The 20,007-nt window shown below is 41.9% G+C and overlaps 1 protein-coding gene across 1 annotated transcript in view; it reads right to left on the bottom strand.

Moving 5' to 3' along the window:
- Nucleotides 1–8,873: 8,873 nt before the first annotated feature.
- The window catches only part of HTRA1 (HtrA serine peptidase 1), a 34,321-nt gene continuing 23,187 nt past the window's right edge, over nucleotides 8,874–20,007 (bottom strand). Inside the window, exons 4-9 of the mRNA XM_005489867.4 lie at nucleotides 16,896–17,090; nucleotides 16,184–16,216; nucleotides 14,910–15,024; nucleotides 13,806–13,863; nucleotides 12,369–12,464; nucleotides 8,874–9,606 (exon numbers count right to left, since the gene is read on the bottom strand). Coding sequence (XP_005489924.1) covers nucleotides 9,438–9,606; nucleotides 12,369–12,464; nucleotides 13,806–13,863; nucleotides 14,910–15,024; nucleotides 16,184–16,216; nucleotides 16,896–17,090 — 666 coding nt within the window. The 3' untranslated portion in view covers nucleotides 8,874–9,437. The remainder of the gene's footprint in view (nucleotides 9,607–12,368; nucleotides 12,465–13,805; nucleotides 13,864–14,909; nucleotides 15,025–16,183; nucleotides 16,217–16,895; nucleotides 17,091–20,007) is intronic.

Here is a 20,007-nt window from a genome sequence, read left to right as displayed (position 1 = left end):
TTGCAAGTAGGAAAAAAGGTCTCAGAATTTTCCACTGCAAGAAAACTGAATAACAACGTCTAAACTGTAATGTACTAACTTTTAATGATTGGAGAATAGTAACATGAATATGGTAATTATAGCAGTTATGGTAGGCTATAGATAAAAGTTGAGGTATAGGTTGGTTCTACTGTGTTAAGATGCTCAGCAAAGAAAAGTATAGAATGCAATGTAACCAAACCCAAAGGGTCTCCAGGCCTGCCTGCAGCTGGAGCTGACAGCTGTGGGCACAGCTCTGTCACCCACAACCCTGGGCTGCTGTAACCTGTTGATGGAATAAACTGCATTTTGGAGAGCTGCCTGGAGTCCCACATCCCTCAATACAGCTCTTACCATCTATGACATTCCAGAGCAGTAACCATGCTCCAGCCAGGAGTAGAGTTGAAAAATAGGGAGAAAAAAAGCACAAATTCAGGCTGAATTCAGCAAAGAATTGCATTTGACCAAAATACTAAAGTGTCTAAAATTTCTGTTCTGGAACTGTCATAAAAAGATGTTTCAAGTAAAGTCATAGAAAATTGAACCAACTATTATTTAAAGCTTGAAGAGCCTGAGACACAGTTCCTTTGAGCCAGTGAAATATTGCAGCTGAAACATTTATTAGGCAACCAGCTCGGCTGTTTTTTGAGTTGCTCTTCCATGTTTGGAAGAGATGTTGAAGAAATTGGGATTATTTGGGAAAAGCACTAGGCAGATGAAAGGACACTTGTGCCTTGTCTCATTTTGTGCTGCTGTTGGTTGCATTTCATCTTCTTCCAGCATTCCTCCCTCTCCCAGACCTCCAGTGGCTCTAACCCACTCCAATTAATGAGCACCAACTTCTTAGAACGCAACAAAATTTGTTTATCAAATATGAGATAAGGGAAATCTTTGACCTTACAGTAAAGGGACATGGTGCAGAACAGGAACCCTTTGATCCCTGTTTGCTTTCTGGTAGCAAATACCCCAATATTTTACACACCATATCAGAACACAACGTATTCCTCTGTATGAACGTAAAGTCACCACTCCTTAAAACAACACTCTCAGGTCTGCAGCTGTTAAAATCAATAAAGGGTCAACAGCAATGGAAAAATAAATGAAAAATATAATTTTTGAGAATTTCCTTGTCATTAGGATGTCTTAATACCCAAGATCTACATAAACAGCTACTGCAACAGAGACAATAATGAGACCTAGAGTAGGGACTAGGACTGAAGTGTCCACACTTCCAAACAACCTTTAAAATTGCAAAAAGCTGCTCCTTACCCTGCAATTCCCTATGCCTGGCACCACAGAGGCAGAAGCAGAGACCTCTCCCACCCTGGCCATCTGGCAATCAAGTGTTTAGGTTGGTTTTCTGGGATGAGAGTGATGGATTTGACCGGGGGCATTTCTTTGCTGAACAGAATAACTCTTAAGCCATTTTAAGATGGGAACCACCTCTGCTCAGAGAGAAAATATCTTCTGCTTTTCTCTCTCAAGTACCCTCATCTGGCACTCGCTGATATTTGCCACCATTTCTGACCTTTTTGACAGTTGCTAAATGTCCCAGTCTCAATAATTAAATTTAAATACCTCCAAGGTTTGTGGCAACTGATGCCAGCAAGAGATAAAGGAAGGGCAGTTCAGCTCCTATCCATCCCAGATCTCCCCTGGATCTTGCTTTATGTTTGTTGAACAAATTTGATCTGTTACCCAACAAACCGCAGAAACTGAAAAATGCACTGCTGTGATTTCCAGGAGGAGGGTGGGTCTGAAAGATTTTATTGTTTGCTGAACCAAGAAAGGAAAATAATTGGAGGAATGATCCATTAAACCACAATCCCATGAAATTTCACTGAAGAGTAAAAATGTTGCCATAAACTTAAGGATAACCAGAAGCACTTGACAACTATCACAGCTCAAAAATTCACATTTATTTGTAACTAAGAGCTCCAGATCCAAAGCTGGTGTTCATGCTCACAACCTGCCATGAGTTCCTTTACCCCCAAAATGCTAAAACATTTTGTTTTGTCATTAAATAAAGCTTAATGCTGCTATCAAACAAATATTGACAATCTTCCCACGTAGTCACCCCCTGCACAAAGAAACAGTGCTATGTATTATTAACACATACTTTTTCCTATACATCTTGGCCAGCTTCCTAAACAATCTATCCCACCTGGTTTTGAGTTTAGGACAATGGTTTCATTAATTCAGCTGAGCTGGTTGCTGCTGGTTACAAACCTTGCAGCGCTGCCTCCTATTCCCAATATGGCCTGAAATTGCATCAAACACTTCTGCCACCTTGATAAAATAAATAAGACCACAGCCAGACTAAAAGATGTCAAAGCCAAGGGCATATGTATTAAAAAGGGAACTCTATCCATAAAGTCATTTGAAAGACAAAAAGGAAAGGACAAAAATGCCCTTCGTGAGGGGATCAGCTGTTTGACCAGCACAGACACGAGACTGAGTTCTGCAGTTGTATTTGGAGGCAAAACTGACTTCCAACACCAAATGTCAGAAATTCAGACATTTAAGGCAGATTCCTGGGAGCCTCCCACTCAGAGATCCAAGCAAGTCCCTTGGATAGCTGCAGCCTGGCACTGATGCTCCAGTGGAGACAGCCCAGCTCTCCCTGCCCTTCCACAGAGCTTTGGGGTCCCACCAAGGCTCTTTTCTCCCTTAGGTTTCTGTGCCATTTCCCATTCCTTGTTCTTCAGAGACACTGCCCAGTGTCTGGAAATCATTTTCTGTGGCCATTGTTGAAAATAACACAATTCTATTTCTTTGCTGAAGCAGATTCTCCTGGAAGCACAATTTCCCTGCTGTGGCTGAGGTTTGGCAAGGATCTGATGCAGAAACAGAAAATGCTCTAAAGCAGATCCCAAACAGATTGCAAGACTGCAAGAATTACAACCTCCACTTTATAAAATACATACAGGCAGCTCATCACAATAATGAAGTGCCAGGCAAAACTTGGAGGCAAAATCTGCTCAGAAAACCACATTTCTTATCCACAGCCAGCCCTGCCACCTTCCCCAGTGCACCAGCCATCTGGTCAGCATCCTGCTGAAATACTTCACTTTCAATGACACCTGAAACAACAGGGCACCTTTTCCACATTCCCATTCAGGATCTGCCACAGAATGGCTCAAACAACAGAAAAAGGAAAAATTCCTTTAATTAATAAGCACAAGGCTGTCTCACTCCTGCAAGCTCAGCACTGACTGTCCATCTTGTTGGCTTTCTGAGCAGCGCCCACTTCCATAGCAGACCCTAAATCCTCTTCTCTTGGATATGGGCTAACCTCAGAAATCTTATATTCACCCTTCTGAGTCCCTGTGGCCCAGGAGAAATGCAGGCAAAGAGAACAGATTTAAGGAAATTAATTGTCATAGATCAGATTTTAATGTGGCCATCCCAAAATCCAGAAGCTTACCTCATCTGAAAGATTGCATTTTTGTTCAAAATATTAATAATTTTGTTAAGTGCAAATGTTTGGTGGGTTGCTGTAATTTTTCTCCTCTAATGAGTGCAAGTTTCAGGTTTTAGTAATAACAACATTATTAATGTAATATAATTTGTGTATGTCATTTTGGATCAAGGGGTTTGCACAGGCAATTATTATATTTGAATGTAACAAATAATGGTTGATTCTAATAGCAGGATCTGCAATTACATAACAGGTGGTTAATAGCATGTTATAATCACTTGAAAGTTATATTAAATTGATGTAAAGATTTGCTTGTGGTAGGTAACACCTGAATAGATGACATCTGGATTGGGGTAAATGAAATAATCAACCCTTTCTATTTTAGGAACAAATCTCCTACCACTTCTGTTTAAACAAGTCTGAAGCACTTCAGTGATGAAGATGAGAAAATAAATTATGTCTTAGTCAATCTTCAGGCTGCAATTTCAAACTCTCCCAGCCTGAAACCAGAGCTATAAAATGAATATAATCCCATATAACATCACCCCATGCTAGTTACAGATAAATGAAGTGCTGAATCTCCTGAGTCTCTTCCATCTGCTGCAAGTGATGCTGTGGCCAGGCTGGGCACCTCAAAAAGTACCTGGACCAACTGAAAAGATGTGTCCAGTAATGAGGACAAGGATAGAAAATACAACCTGAAAGAGAATAAAACAATCCCTGAGGACAATTGCCCTCCGTCTTCAGGACAATTGTGCCAAAGTGGAGCTGCAGCATCCAGGATTTGGGTAACAAAGCAAATGTGAACATCTGTGGGTTGGGGGTTGCTCTTGTTGTTTCTTTTTCTCCTGGGCAGAGACCTTTGGCTTTTAATTGAAAGGGAAGCAAAATCTTGGTCTGTTCTCCAGGCAATAAAGGCAGCCCTTTACAGGGGTGAAAAGGTTTGCACCTTTCAGTGCTCACAGGAGCTCACTGCACAGGCTGGAACTGACTCCAGTGGAGCTTTTCCCTTTGCACAGCCCTTCCTTCTCTGTGGAAGTGCTCCTTCATTAAACAAACAAACAAACATTAAAACCCTTTAGCTGAGGATAAATAAAAGCAAAATTATTAGACTGCAAAACAAACCCGAGATGTGTGTCATAGCTTCAGTCTATCATTATCTTTTACCTAGCTGTTCATGCAAATGTGACATTTTCATGGCTGTAAACCCTTACACGAGTAAAATATTGATCTCCCACTAACCACACAGGTGAAATGAAACATTCTTTTGCCAACTCCTCTTCTAAAGGAAGGTTTCCTTTCAGGATCCTGACCTCCAAGTCAAATGCTGATTAAGAAGTGAGGAAATGTAATTTATTCCTGTTAATTACAGCTGGGTTTTATTACAGGTTTGTTTTGCACCAGAGAGTGGCAGCTAGAGCTCCTTTTCTGTTATATTTGCCTGTTTCTGGTTGATTTGCAGGTTGGTGGGTTGATTTCTTTTTCTCACAAGTGCAAAGAACTTTCAAGCAGTCACAGCAGGCAGAAACATTCTGGTTTTCCAAATCAGACAGTCCACTCTCCTTCCTTGCCAGACACATGAACTTACCAGAGATGAGATGCAGACAAAATCTACTTCTCCTTGCCAGAACTACCCAGTTCCTTGGAAATTGGGATAAATTTTTGTGAGAACAGCTTTCAGCACTTCTTTCCGTCAGACAAAATGTTCAGGCTCCATGGATGTCTTCTTTTCCCCCGCATCCCCCTCCTCCTGCAGGAGGTCACTCAAATCACAGTGACACGTCCTGACTCAGCTTCCACAGAGGCTGGGATGAGGTTTTAGCTTCAATTCGCCCTCTTGTGGACTTACCTGCCCACAGGTTCCTATGAACAGGTTCTCCTCAGAAGCTGTGGCTGCCCCTGGATCCCTGGCAGTGCCCAAGGCCAGGCTGGGTGGGAGTTGGAGCACCTGGGATATGGAAGGTGTCTAGATGGTCTTTAAGGTCCCTTTTAACCCAAGTAATTCTCTAATTTTATGAAAAATACCTTTTTTCCCTGGAGGGCAGCAGCTGTGGGTCAGACCTGAGGGCTGCTGATTCTCTCTCAGCTTTCAGGAGCTTTGGGAAAGGGGTTGTCCAGGCAAACACAGCAAATCCTACAGTCACTGCATGGACACAGCCTGAATCCCCATCAACAACACCCCACAAATGTATTTTCCTCTGTGGAGGGGTGGTCTGCACCACTAGCTCCATTTCAGAGGGGAAAGGCAGATTCCACTGCACTGCTGTTACCACAGTTCATCTGCCTCAAATATCCACATGGCAAACTTTCTGAAAATCACTGTGGTCTCTGCATAAACACTGAACAGAAAAGGAATGAGCAGAAAAAATATTTAATTTTCTTCTCCAGCATGCTATGCAGTATTTTCAAGCTCCTAAATTGAATTCTTTACCACATTAAGTAAATTTGACTCGTATGCTTTAGCTCTGACTCATTTTCCTTCTAATCAGTTAATTATTACCCACTTCCTCAGAAAGTTTTTGGGGACAGATGCTGCAGTACCATGACTACTAAACAAAACCCTGAAAATTGGAGGAAAACTTCCCAGCAGATGTAGATAGCTTAAATTGATGTTTCTTTCTTTGCTTTCTCTGCCCTGTTAGTCAATTTACATATGCACTGGTTTTAGCAGCAGTTTTATGCAACAAATAATCCTTGACTGATCTAGTTATTGCATATTTACAGAGGAATGGCACAAAGAGGCTGAACTGGCTTAAATCCTGGGGCCAGAGTGTCCAGCTCTGACTTCCCTGCCTGCATCTTGCACAAGAGATGGGGTTTGGGGATTGAGGGGACCTAAAAGGACTCACACGTGACCCACCATCACTCAGAACTGAATTCCCACTGCTCTCATCATTCCCTGCTCTGGCTTGGTGACTTCTGCCTTCATCACTTCTGTTTCTCCTGGGTATTTGCAGCTGCAGCTTTAATCAGTTTGATGGATAATCAGTATAGTCAGTTCTGCAGAGCTTTTCTGACATACAGTAAGAACCTGTTCATAATCTAATCATGCCTTACTAACGTCCCTCTCACCACTTTGGAAAAACGTGGTTTTAAAAACACCCTCAGCTACCTTAGCACGAATACAAAATAGTTCTAGGTAAGGAGGGGAAAAATAAAAGAAAAAAAAGAAGTTCTCTGGCAATGAAATGACAGAATTTTACTTCTTGGCATCTAAGGCACAGAAACCAGACAATTGTTAGTCATGACCATTTTTTATAGCTCAAGACCTTTCCCTTATGGAATAAGTGAACTTGCATTTCAAAACCACCTCCAAGTGTAGTACACGTAGCCATCTACTCAGCATCACACACAGCAACTCCAGTTTCCATTTCAGAGGCTCCAAAATACTGAAAATCAAGCCAGAATGTTCAATTTCCCTGATATAGTATCCAACACTTCATAAAACTTCCAGGAAACCGATATTTAAACAAACTGTGCCAAAGCTATTCTGTACAAAGTATTTTCAAGTGCATTTTGGAAAGAACTGTCTGCTGAAGCAACAAAGAATAGAAACCATTCCAGATCTGTAATCCCACAATACATCAAAAATACATGATAATCAATTGTATTTAAAGAAAAACTGTTCTTCCACATCTCTGCTAATCAGTAATCATAGTTCAAATATTTAATAATCATTTGGAGAATACTTTGTAAGAAACCATCTGGGTAGCTGTATGGTTGGATACAAGGAATGCAAATTCCAAATATTTTCCATATGATATTCATGTGGTTACCAATATCCACTGCACAGAAATTAATTACAAATTAAGAGAAGGTAAAATAGAAAACCACTTTCAAAGTGAATGGCTGCAATATGAGACCATCTCACATCCCACTGGATGGAGCTCAGGGCTAGAATTCTGGTCAAATATTTCACTAATCCCAGTGACCCAGGAAAACCATTTGCAGAATTTCATTTGCTTCTTTCCTAATGCCCACACAAAGAAAATTAATGAGTTTGCATATTAAGAGACCACAACAACAAGCAACAGCAACAAAGAGAATCAATCAGCTCTGCAAATTGTGTAAGCGCTTGTTTTGAAATAAAAAGGCAGATGAAAAATAACTTTGGTTTTACAAACAATTTCCTGGCTTTGGGGCTTTAGTTTAATTTTTGCTAGTTGGGTTAGTTGGAGTAGTAGACAAGGCAGGTGATTTTTAAACTCATTTTTGCTGAGAGCTGTGTGTCACAGGGCACAAACAGACTGCAAAACACACTGGCACCTAACTGTGAGCTGAAACGAAAATCAACATCAGCAACATGAACAAAGATGCTGCAGAACACTTCTGCAAGGTCATTCTTTGCATTTTTGGGGCTAGAAAGGATTGCAGACTGGCACTGCTTGGGCAGATTTTCACACGTGTGATTTTCCACAGCCATGGCACAAGGTGGCAATGAGATGTTCCATCCTGTCAGGAGACAATACTGCACTGAAAGGCACACTGCAATTAATTAATGCCACACACTGTGTGAAATTACAGTGATCTAGGTGAGTAAGGGCAGGCACTGGCAGCTGGGGATGGGAAGGCTTCTTAAATTGGGATAAACTGAAACAGAACTGAAATACAGCTGGGAGGAGAAGGAGCCCTGTCAGGAATCCAGCTCTCGAGGATTTATTGCTGCATTTGGGTGGAATACAGCCCTTTCTTTAAAAACCATGAACTGCCAGTTACCCAGCTGGAGAAGTTTACTAAAACATTCTTTTTCTAAAAGAAGAGCCTGTTGAGGAATGGCAGTCACCAAAACTTGTCTACAGCCCCTGGATTTATTCTCTGAAATGCATATTACAACAGAGGAAAGAAAAGGCTGCTTAGCCTATTATTTACCCAATGAGTAATTACCTTGTAATTAGGTGTAGCTGATTGTTCTCCTTCACAGCACGACAAACCCACTCACCACCCCAAGCTTCAAGGGCATCAATAAACATATGTATGAAGATTAATGCCTGTCAGAGGAATGCCCCATATCCCAGAGTCAAAACCAGGTCCATACACATACCAGCACTCCAGATTTGGATAAACCAGGCCTGTTTAAAAGAGCTTAATGCCAGAACTAAATGGTTACAGATATCCTGATACCTGAACCAGAATGGTATGAGATCTGTGACCCACCATGTGGCAATTTCTACAGTGGGCAAACAGATTCCAGGCATTGGTGGGGTTGTAATTAAAAGAGTAAGGAAAATGCATTAACATCTGGAAGACAAAGGCAATATGACAAATTCAACCCAGCCTCGCTGAGGAGAACAGATTGCACAAAAGCACAAATACAAGGCACATTCTGAAAAATAAGTTGTGATTAAATGATAATTAAAGGGAGACCACCAGGCAGATGTGCCACGCAAAGAAAACCACTCCATAAGGGGAAGCAAAATGAATCACTCACAAGAGGTACTGTTGAATTCTTTTAATAACACTAGGAAAATATCATAGTATTAAAGTCCTGCACGGGGTCCTTGGGAGGTTATTTGGGTTGGGATTCCTTTTGTGTTTATAAACCAAACTTTATTTCCCAATTGTGTTTCCTTTTAGGCTGACTACTCCTTTACAATGGCATTTCCAGTTAAAACACAGCTAACCTATAAATACCTGAATGCCACAACACACATTGTGTGCGTGGGTTGTGTTTTGTTTAAGTCTTAGAGGAAATGACAGGAAATTTACTCAACACAGGGATGCAAACGTTGATTTGTTAAGCAGGGGGATGTAAAAGCCAGTAAAGAATACATTGCATACATAATACAGAAGGAAAAAAAAAAATTATCATCAGGAGTATGTGAAATTACACTGATTTTGCACCTTAAACCTAGTAGAAGTTACTCTGTTGGCCAATACTAATCCACTGAACAAGCAGAATGTTGGTCAGAAGTCTAACGTTTTCCTGTACCAGCACAGAGAGAGTACAAGCAGTCCATTGCTGTTAAAAGAAAACATGAAATCCAGCTCATGTTTCTGGTTAGGGGTCGATTTCCTCGGGAACTACTGTGAGCATCACATCTTCGTTGCCCCTGCGCACCACCATGTGCAAGGTACTGTCCTTTTTAATGATGTCACTGACATCACTGGCTGAGCTTATGGACTGCCCATTGATGCTTATAATCACATCGTTGTCCTTCAGGCCACCACTGAAAACACAAAGCAGCAATGTGTTAGAATTGCAGTTTTATTTTTAGGGGAAAAAAATTCTGGATTATTATTATTATTTCCCACCCAACAGCAGGCATGGCAGTTGTGAGGAAAGCAATCAGAATTTATGAAGCAGTGAAGGTTACAATGAAGTGCAGAAACCTCAGGATCTGATGGATGTACAAGTTTGATGAATCCCATATTTCACTGCCTTCAAAAGAATTTGCTGTTGCAAATAGCAGTTAATTCTGCAATAAAGATCTTAGGTGTTGATATCTGTCTTCTAAAATAATTGCAACAAAGCAGATTGATTTTAGAGGGGAGATTGCCCAAGCTTTTGTTCCTGAACACACAGAGAAGAAACCCAAGTGGCACTGTGTGCTACTGAGGGATTTCAGCCCCTGTTCTCCATACAGAGCTTGCTGGCAGTCACTTCACCCACCCTTCATGGTTTAAACCTGAGCAGGGTAACACATGTAACTATCTAGTTTGGTCAAAACACTAAAAAATCAGATGTCACCAAAAATCAGATGTGTCCTTCCTCTGCTGCCTATAGCAGCCAAATTCCCTTTTTCTGACCTCCAAATCTGAACCTTCCTGACTCAAAGCAAGCCAGGGCAGAAGCAGGGCTGTGTCTCTCCCCAGGCTTGGCTGGGGCTGCTGCCAGCACCAAGCAATGGCTGGTGAGGGATGCCACAGACCACAACATCTTGCCCAGTCTTGCACAACGATCTGGCTGCAAGGGATGGAAAAATCAACCAAGACAGATCAGACATGATTCAACCCTTCAGAAGCATAATCCTTCACAAAACCACAGACCACTCATCGGCCTCTTCCACCCACAGAAGGCGCCTGACACGAGTGTCTCCTGCAAGCAGGGTGCCCTTGGCCAATGTTTGCAACAAATCTGGTTGCCTACAGGAGGAATGGCTCAAAACATGTCCCTGGAGGAGGCCATTGCATGGTTTTTCATGCAGCCTCTCCATGTGACTCACAGCCAGGACGGGTCACTGCAGCTCTGCTCCTGTGGCCCACCAGGACATCTGTGACACCGTGATATTTCCTGAAAAATCCCTTCACCAGGATTTCTTCTCCTGGGAAGATGAGAAGCCTCAGCTTCTCCATGATTTGCTCCTCTGGAATGTGGTCTAGAGGTTGTTTATCCAAACACATGAATTGTTTTTAATTAATGACCAATCACCATCAGCTGTATCGAACTCTGAGGTGTCAGTCATGAGCCTTCATTATCATTCTTATTTAGCCTTCTGATGTAACCTTTCTCTTTCTTTAGTATAGCAATATAGTATAATATAATATAATATAATATAATATAATATAATATAATATAATATAATATAATATAATATAATATAATATAATAAAATAATAATTCATGAAAACATGGAGTCAAATTCTCATCCCTCATCTCATCCTGGGGACCTCACAACACCACACATCTACTCAACACGTGCTGGACAGATCAGCATAAGAAGGAAACCTCTGGGCCAGGGACTGGGAATGGGGGGACAGAGCCAACATGGGCTGCATTTTAACTGCCAGGCCATCCTTTGGATGGAGCACCTTGATTTGTGTCTCCCTTCACATTAGGTTCACCCTCTCCAAAGTCCCTCTCCCACTCTCTGCTATCATCCCCACTCCCAAAATGACTTTTCTGCACCTTCAGGCCGAACGTGAACACCAAGGCAGCAACTCCAGCCCTCCACTGGAGCAGCCAAATCATTCCTACACATTCCTTCACACTGCAGACACTAACAAGGATCATCTACAAACACAGCAGAAGTTCAGAGAGCACACTGGACAGCTAGCACTGTTACTTACACCCAAACTGTCCCAAAAAACACCACCCAGCCACCCTTGCAGTCTTCCTAAAAGGCAATGTATGCCTGCCCCAAGCAGCTCCCTGCCTCCATGCCTTTGGTGCCACATGAGGCTCTTTGCTGCCACAAGGATTTACTCCTCTCTCAAATGATCCCTAGTTTCAGAAAATGAATAAGGTTTCCCATTTCCTGCCCTGGATTACCGAGCAGTTTCCTATCAGGCAAACCCTGAGAGAAAAGTGTCTCCAGCAGAAGCCAGCCAGAGCAGCGCCAGTGACCACAGCCCAGCTGCCAGGCAGGGGCACCAACCAGCAGGGCCAGCTTCTGAGCAAATCCTGAGTAACAGGAACAGAAAAAGTCACTTCTCCAAACCCAAAAGCTCTTCCAGTAATGTGGCTGCTGACAAAGCTCTCACATGGAAGAATGCCTGCTGCCAAGAGAGGATTTCAGCCCCAAGGTGTGCCAAGGGAGATGGTGGGTTTGGCCAGCACTGAGGTGGACATTTCTTCCAAAGTGGGCCCAAAAACTCCTCACTTGCTGTCCTGCAGTGACCAGCAGGGCCATGGAGAGTGTGCAGGAACAAAAGTCTCTATTCAGCACTGGCACTGGTACAGCAGATGCCTTGGAAGCAACTGCTGAGAAAAAGGAAAAAGGAGTTTTCACACCCCCTGAATGCCTTCCCTTGGGCCTGGAAGGCTGACAGGGCTTCCCTGCAATGCCCTGAGATACAGTTACAGGATTGCCCATCAGGGACCAGAATGAAACCACAAACCCATTTCCAGCAGACAAGCTAACAGCAATCAGATGGGCACAGCCCTGTTAATTGAGCATAATGAAGAAAGCCAGTGAAGCAGGGAACAGCCTCCTTCGTTACCCCCTTGAGTCAGTGGCAGTGGTTTGGAGAAAAAAGCACTTCAACCTACGCTTCAGCTGGTGTTTCTGGAATGACTTCAATGACATAGGCCCCAGAGACAACATCAGGGAAGTCTTTATGGCGATCCTTCAGCTCTCTAGCTTTGCTGAAAAATGAAGAAATAGCAAAAAAAATATTTTGTCAAGACAGGAAAAAACCCCCCCACGCATTTTGCTGAAGTCACTTAACACGAGTTGAGCTGTTTTACACACATTGGTCTGCCACTTCAGCATTCATTTTAACCCTTAGATGCATATTTCAGGAATTATTACAATTTTTTGCAAGCATGCAGCTTTTTAATGTCTATTTCTGGTAAAGCCAACCATTTCAATAGACACAGACAATCAGAGTTTAAACATTTCAAAGCCTTAGAACTAGCAGATCATAGAATCCTGAAATGGTTTGGGTAGGAACAGACTTTAAATCCCATCCAGTGCCCACCCTTGCCATGGGCAGGGACATTTTCCTTTATCCAAGGGTGCTCCAAGCCCTGTACAGCCTGGCCTTGGACATTCCAGGGATCCAGGGGCAGCCACAGCTGCTCTGGGCACGCTGTGCCAGGGCCTCACCATGCTCACAGGGAAGATTTTTTTTCCCAATATCCCATCTAAACCCACTCTCTGTCAGTTTGAAGCCATTCCGCCTTGTCCTGTCACTCCAGGCCCTTTGTAAATAGTCCCTCTCCATCTTTCTGTCAGGCTCCCTTCAGGTCACAAAGCTCCTCTACTCCAGGCTGAACAATCCCAATTCTCCCAGCCTTTCCTCATGGCAGAGCTGCTCCATCCCTCTGATCATCTGTGGGGCCTCCTCTGGACTGGCTCCAGCAGGTCCAGGACCTTCCTGTGCTGGGGATCCCAGAGCTGGATGCAGAACCCCAGCTGGGGTCTCCTCAGAGCAGATTAGAGGGACAGAATCACCTCCTGCAATCCTGAACACCTAAAACAACCCCAACCCCACATGTTTCAATGCTTTGTTCTACCTGTGGATCCTGCACAAGGGAAAACCTCTGGTTATCTTTACAGGACATGGCACTACCTGCTCATGAGTCTCTTACAGCCAGAGCATGAATAAGCAAGTCCACACAAAAGCTTCATTTGACATTAAGTGAAGAGTTTAATGGAAATAACTTTATAGAAATGTAGGAACGCACGTGGCTGACGTAGGCCATGAAAACATACAACAACATGGATACAGCCCCAGGACAGAGCCACAGTCACCAGCTACTCTCTTCTGAAGCATTAAGGAGAAGGAAAAGCCAGGAGTTGTTTAAGAGCTAGCTCACAGGAGAGTCTAGAGGAGAGTCCCACCAGGTGGCAGCTGCAGAGGAGGAGGTGGCCAGGTCTGGCTGGGTTTGTCACCAGCACAATCCAAATCCACGTCCCCAGCTGGATCCAAATGCATGCAGAGACCACGCTGGGAAAGGTGAGGAGCCACCCTGGGTACTTACCTGGGGGTTAGGGACATCATTCGTATGCCAATGTATTTCTTTTTGGTTACAGCTTTTCCTGCAAAAAGAAAAAGGGGTCGTGATCAGCTGCCCTGACCCAAAGAGCCTCTGGCTTTCAAAACTTTAGCTTCCACTTGTTCAGAATGTCACTATATGAAACAACATGGGCTCACACACTGCTGCTCTCAAGGTGAAAAAAGGGAATTTTTTTTTCTGACTCCAACATTTATAGATTTCCAAAAGTGACCGTGGATTGGAGGGTGACAGTGCCACCTCCCCAATGGCACTGGACAAACCAACAGTGCATCAAATTTCTCTTCTTCCATAAAAGAATGCAAAACAATAAGCTATTTACAGAAAGTGTGTGAGAAAGTTTGTTACAAGAATGTAAACATCAGAAGGCTTAAAGAATCTTAAAAAAATTAAAGTGACAGTTCAGAGTTTTGATATTTATATTTTTTTTCTATTTTTTATATGCTTGGCTTGCTTGATGGTAGCATACGTTTTATAGTTACGGATAACTTGAGAAATACTGTTTATGGTTACATTTACTTTTTGGTTTTGTGTTTACTTATAGCTGGCATTTTTATTTTGATGGTCGGAGGTATTATGAGTTTATTGAGTTAGGAATAATTTTTTGTGTGTATGTTTTTAATTTAGGTCTATTTTTGACACTTTTGCAGTTTGGTTAAATTGCTCATTGTTTTGGTGCTTTTTATTAGCTTTATTTTTGGGGATATGAGCACTTCTATGGTGGACTTTTACAAGTGTTTTTTTTTATGTTGTTAGCAATGTTTTTTTACTGTCAGCAGCTTAAATTGTTTTTTTTTACAGTGTTAGTTAGCTTTTTTTTTACTTTTTTAGCCATTCTTACAGAGTGTTGGCTACTATTCATGAATTAGTGTAGAAATAGAGTTTTGGCTACTTTTAAAAAATCTTAATGCCAGCCAGGCTGCTGGCTTTCTGGTTTATCACTGTTCTCACAGAATGGTTTGGGTTGGAAGGGAACTTAAAGGTCACTTATTTCCAACCCCCTGCCATGGGCAGTGATGCCACCCCCTAGTGCAGGTTATTTTCTGGTTTTCCTATTCCCAAGTACTGTACCTTTAGCTTGTCTGTCATGGGATTCAGTTAGGAACTTCTTTATTTTATCGGATGGGATAGCAAATGAGATGCCTGCTGTAACTTTTAATGTGTTAATTCCAATGACTTCCCCATCCTGGAAGGAAAAAAAAAAAAAGCCATTATTAGCAAATATGGAATACCTCAAAGAGAAATGGATTGTTTCATCCGAGCAGTCACAAAGACAAATTCACATTTTGTAGCTGGTCTTCAATTTTCTTTAAGTGTAATTTTTTGAGTCTATTGATAAAACACTACTTTGGAATTTTGGAAAATTGGTGTGATTATTCATCTTGCTGCAGAAGAGGGTAAAATTGCAAAATTGGGCAATTCTCATGCTTGCAGCAGATGAGCAACACATTCTGCAGCTATTCTGTGTTTATTTCAGCAAGCACCACATAAAGCATGGCACTGACTGCTCCTGAGACACTATTACATAATAACTCAAAGAAAAATACAGTTTGCCAAAATCAAACTGTATTTTCCTGGCAATAAAACTCCGAGAGCTTTGGATGAAACACCTCTGATGTCATCTCATTTGAAACCTCAGCAGTTTCATTCTCTGGTTCATCCCAGACAAAAACTCTCTAACTACAGGTGGTTTTAAGTGAATGTCTGCCGTGAATTGGGTGGGAAAAAAATTGCCAAATCTCCTCCAAGGCAGAAACTCTGAGTGGTTCTGAGTTTCAGTCTGTGCCATGCCTCCTGAGGACTCAACCCCATGCACCCTCAGGAGACCTGAGAGCTCTCACTCAGTTTTGCAACCTGCTTCAGTTCATTCTACAGTATTGGCAAATAAACCCTAATATCCTGAAAATATGTGGATTTTTTGGTGGATTGAAAATGAAAGGGTAGATACATTTTGGAAATATTTAGCTGAGTTTCTGTGTGAAAAGAAAATAATTGCCAGCGGCAGGGTAAACAGCAAGGGCAAACACCTCACTGTAAAATGTGTTTTTTTCCTTTTTGCAAGGCTTGAGCTAAAAAAACATTACACTTATTTGAAACTATGCAAACCATAAACATCCTAAATATTGAAATCCAAATGTAGCTTTTTGCCAACAAAAACACAGACAACTGATTAGTAAGAACCATGTGAATTTTGTGTAGTCAGCCAAATATTGAAAACTGCAAATCCCACATCTGGTGGGGGGAGTTTGCTTTTTTTTGTTGGGTTGGGTGGGGTATATTGTTTGGTTTTATTTTTAAAATAAACAGAAATAAGCTTGACACTAAGCAAACTTAGAGAAACTTACCAGATTTACTAGGGGTCCTCCAGAATTCCCATACTGAAAATAAACATAAGGACACATTTTAGCATTTACCTCCTCATTTGTTGTAAGCAAAATATAAAATAAATTTTTGCAATATTTCTGTCGTACTGTTTCCATTGTCTATTAAATTCATGCAATAGAACATTTTTAAATAAACCATAAACCACAGTTTAACATCACTCTTTTAGCTGAGCTTTGCAAATACTTTCGTTTTCCTTCTCCTGCCAGAGTAAGTTAAGAAAGCCAAGGTTTTCCTTTTGTTTTTTTAGTGCACTCTAGAAACCGAGAGGATTTTAGGACAGCTCTGGGAGCTGTTAGTGAAGATTTCTTACAAGCCCAAGATCTGAAGTACAAAAACTATTGTTTTGCCTTAACGCAGAAACAAACTTGAACCCTTAAACGAAGCTTGGCTTTTTTTTTTTCAGAAAACAAGATGGATTTCAAAAAAGATAGTTATTTGCCAGAGAACATTGCCTCCTCCCTTGCAATCTGCAAGGATTTTGAAGTGAAGGCAGATATTGTGCCTGGTGTGGCTCCTTGGGGGGGATTTCTCCGTAACACCAAGCGCTGCTGCGGTGCAGATGTCCACATTTACAGGGAGAGAAACGCTCCCTGCTCCTCAGAAGGGCATCCCAGGAGGGATTTCTGCTGGGGAAAGGCCAGGGCTGAGGGCAGCAGCCTGGAGGGGACGTACATTGATGATGGCATCCGTCTGGATGTAGTCCATGTCGGAGTTGCGCAGCCCCAGCTCCTTGCCGCCGCGCTGCGTGGTGCTGACAATGCCCGTGGTCACCGTGTTCTGCAGGGAAAAGGGGCTGCCAATGGCCACCACAAACTCCCCCGGCCTCAGGTCTGCAGACTGGCCCAGCAGAAGAACTGGCAATTTACCCTGAAAAATAAAAAAGAAGAAAAAAAAGAAAATTCGAAGGTTAAGGCACTGCTCTGCTGGCAGAACAAATGTTACGGAAGGGTGAATGCATTCACAGGGTAGAGGAAAAGGGAGAGAGAGGCTTTCATCCCTCAGGGATTTTGTTCTGCTTTCTTTGAGTATTTTGTGTGTGGGTTGGTGGAGGAACATCCAGTGTGGGCTCTTTACACTGCAGAACTTTTCCACAACAGGTACCCATTAAATCGAGAACAATTCAAAGACCAAAGGAATATTTATGCTCTGCTGTACAAAGCAAACATCTGATGATACTAGAAAGGAGCCACATCCAACACTTCTTGAAATAATTAGCAAACAGCTGCTTAAGTAAAAATATGACATTGTTTGAGAGTGAACACTAAAGTATCATGAAAGCAACAGCCCAAGAGTTTTAAGCATGCATGTGTACAGTTAAGAGCATTTTATGTTCTGACAAGACACCAGCTAATGATTCATCTAAATTTCTTTTAACAAAGTATCTCTTCTAAATAATTATATTCCCTCCTACATACACTGATGTCCTCCTCTGAAGATGCTAGGATTGAAGGACCTGATGTGATTTTTCTGTTATGACAGTGGAGGATACCATTATACTTTCCTTTCAAGATCTTATCACTAAACACAATAAATATTACATAGTTGAAGACATTCCCACTAAAATATTCTTAAAATCCAGCAAACACTGCATTGTACAGCAATTAAAAATAAAAAAGGGGGGGGGAGGTTGGATCCACACACTTGTTAATGAATCAAGGGTGTTCTGAAACAGGCCATGCTTCAAATAAACACTTTTTTTCTTCATCACCTGCCTGTACAATACACATTGAGTGTCATTTCTTCCTTTCTTCACACTTCTAAAAGCCAATCTCTACACTTACAGTGATGTGACATGTTTTTTAATATTTTTATCTGTTGTCTAAATGATCCTGGCCCTCCCCAGGTAATTTAACCATATATTTAACCCATAGTCTTTAACCATGTCACTAGACTATTTCTATTAGCAGCAATGAACACGTATAAGCACAGGTTTAGACTTAAGGATTTGGAGGATTAGGTTACTGAACCCAAAAATCAAAACAGAATTCTGGAGGCATTTATCTTTTGCTTGGCAAAGCTAACTTGAACCTAGCTTTCCTCTAAGCTTGACCTACTTCAAGTTTTGGCAAAAAGGGAAAATATTGAATGTTTAATTTGGAAACTCATCGCTGGCTCTGGTTTTGTCACCAGCAGTTTGAAAGCCTGACTCAATAATTCACCCATAGGGACAAAAATTCAGTGTTATAAACTAACCCAAATTCCCATCACTTTGTGTTTTTCACCTACAGTTTATTTCAAATATCCTAAGAGACAGACAATGCCTCCAAATTAGAAAACAAAAAATAATGGCATCAGTTATCACTATATGGTGCTGCAAATACAGGAGTCATGGTTTTAATGTTTAACAAGACTGGTCTTGTGTATCCTTTATCCAGCTTTGTTACAATCCCACCAGGGAAGTTTTATTCAGATGAGCAGATTGTTTCAATAAAATTCATTGCCAGCTCCCAGACAGGGTAAGATGCTTTATGCAAACTTATCTTTCAGTCTCCAGACAGCAAGAAAATAATTAAGCCAACAGAGTGAGCTGGGAAAGCAACAGAATAAGCAGCAGAGAAAGCAGAAAGCATTTCCATGTCTGTTTGCATTCAGAGGAAAGTTATCACAACCAGCAATGCCCTACTGATGAATAATAATAATGATAAAACACAGCCCTTATCAGTGCCACAGCCACAGATTAACCCAGCTGTGGCTTAGCTCTGGGAAGGATCCAGCAGCTCTGCCCTGTTTCCCCATCACCACTGCAGCAGAGAATCAGCAGCAGCATCCCAAGGCAGCCCCTGATCCCAGGCACAGCTCCAGGGATGAGTCCAGGGCAGGGGAATCAGGCAGTTGTGCTCAGCTCACACAAACAGCCCCATCTGGGTCATGTTTGGACACAGGGAGCACCCTGGCCCTTCCTCCTCCCACCAGATGCTATTGAGCTTACGCAGCACGTGTTTGCAAGATGTCATTGGTCAAAGCCAGCATCTTCTTTTGGCACTGCTCTTCCTTCTTAAAAAAAAAAAAACAAAAAACCAAAAACCAAACAAACCACACAAAAGACAAAAAGTGGCTTTTGTTTGTGTCCCAGTGCACTGAACACAGATACTTCGCAGAAAAAGGGGACATTTATCAGCAAATGAAACAGAGACCAGCAAAAGAAAACAAAATAGTTTTTCTGTTTCATTACCAGGAAAAAAAAAAAATAAAGGCTGGTCGTGTACAAAGTTAAAATATTTATACCATGTTCCTGAGTTGTAACAACAGTCACAAAGCCAAAATTGCATCTGGCAGCAGAGAGAAAGTACAGGAACGGCCTGTGACTAATACAATTGTGATTGTGCTGAGTTTTCAGGGCTGTGCCTATACTAGCCAGGCTTCAGTTCAAGCTCTGATGCTGTATGGATTGGCTGCAGGTCACCCCTGTGATTCAACATGCCTTCTGGAAAGTCTGGCTAACCTTTCCCTTGCTAGAAACAAAAATCCGTTGCAAAAACCTCCTGGTCCTGCACACATAATGAAACACAGCTTTGGAAAACGTGTCCTGTATTCCCTGTGATTTCCTGGTGTGGGGCAGGACTGACACACTGACAGCAGTGTTATGGATATGTGTTAATATATAAGTGCCCCTAAAAAACAATGCCATGAAGAATTGGGTGTGATGAATATATGTGTTGACATGGCTGTATATTTGGGGAGTTCTCTCTAAAATAGCTTAAAACATTGCCACACTCAGTATAAATTTTCCGTTATAAAAAAACCAAAACAAACTCAAATATTTATTTACATTGTGCACGTGGTT

Source organism: Zonotrichia albicollis, chromosome 7 (assembly GCF_047830755.1).
Source record: "Zonotrichia albicollis isolate bZonAlb1 chromosome 7, bZonAlb1.hap1, whole genome shotgun sequence".
NCBI lineage: Eukaryota > Metazoa > Chordata > Aves > Passeriformes > Passerellidae > Zonotrichia > Zonotrichia albicollis.
The sequence above is the reverse complement of the archived record's forward strand: the minus strand, read 5'-3'. Positions and strand labels throughout refer to the sequence as shown.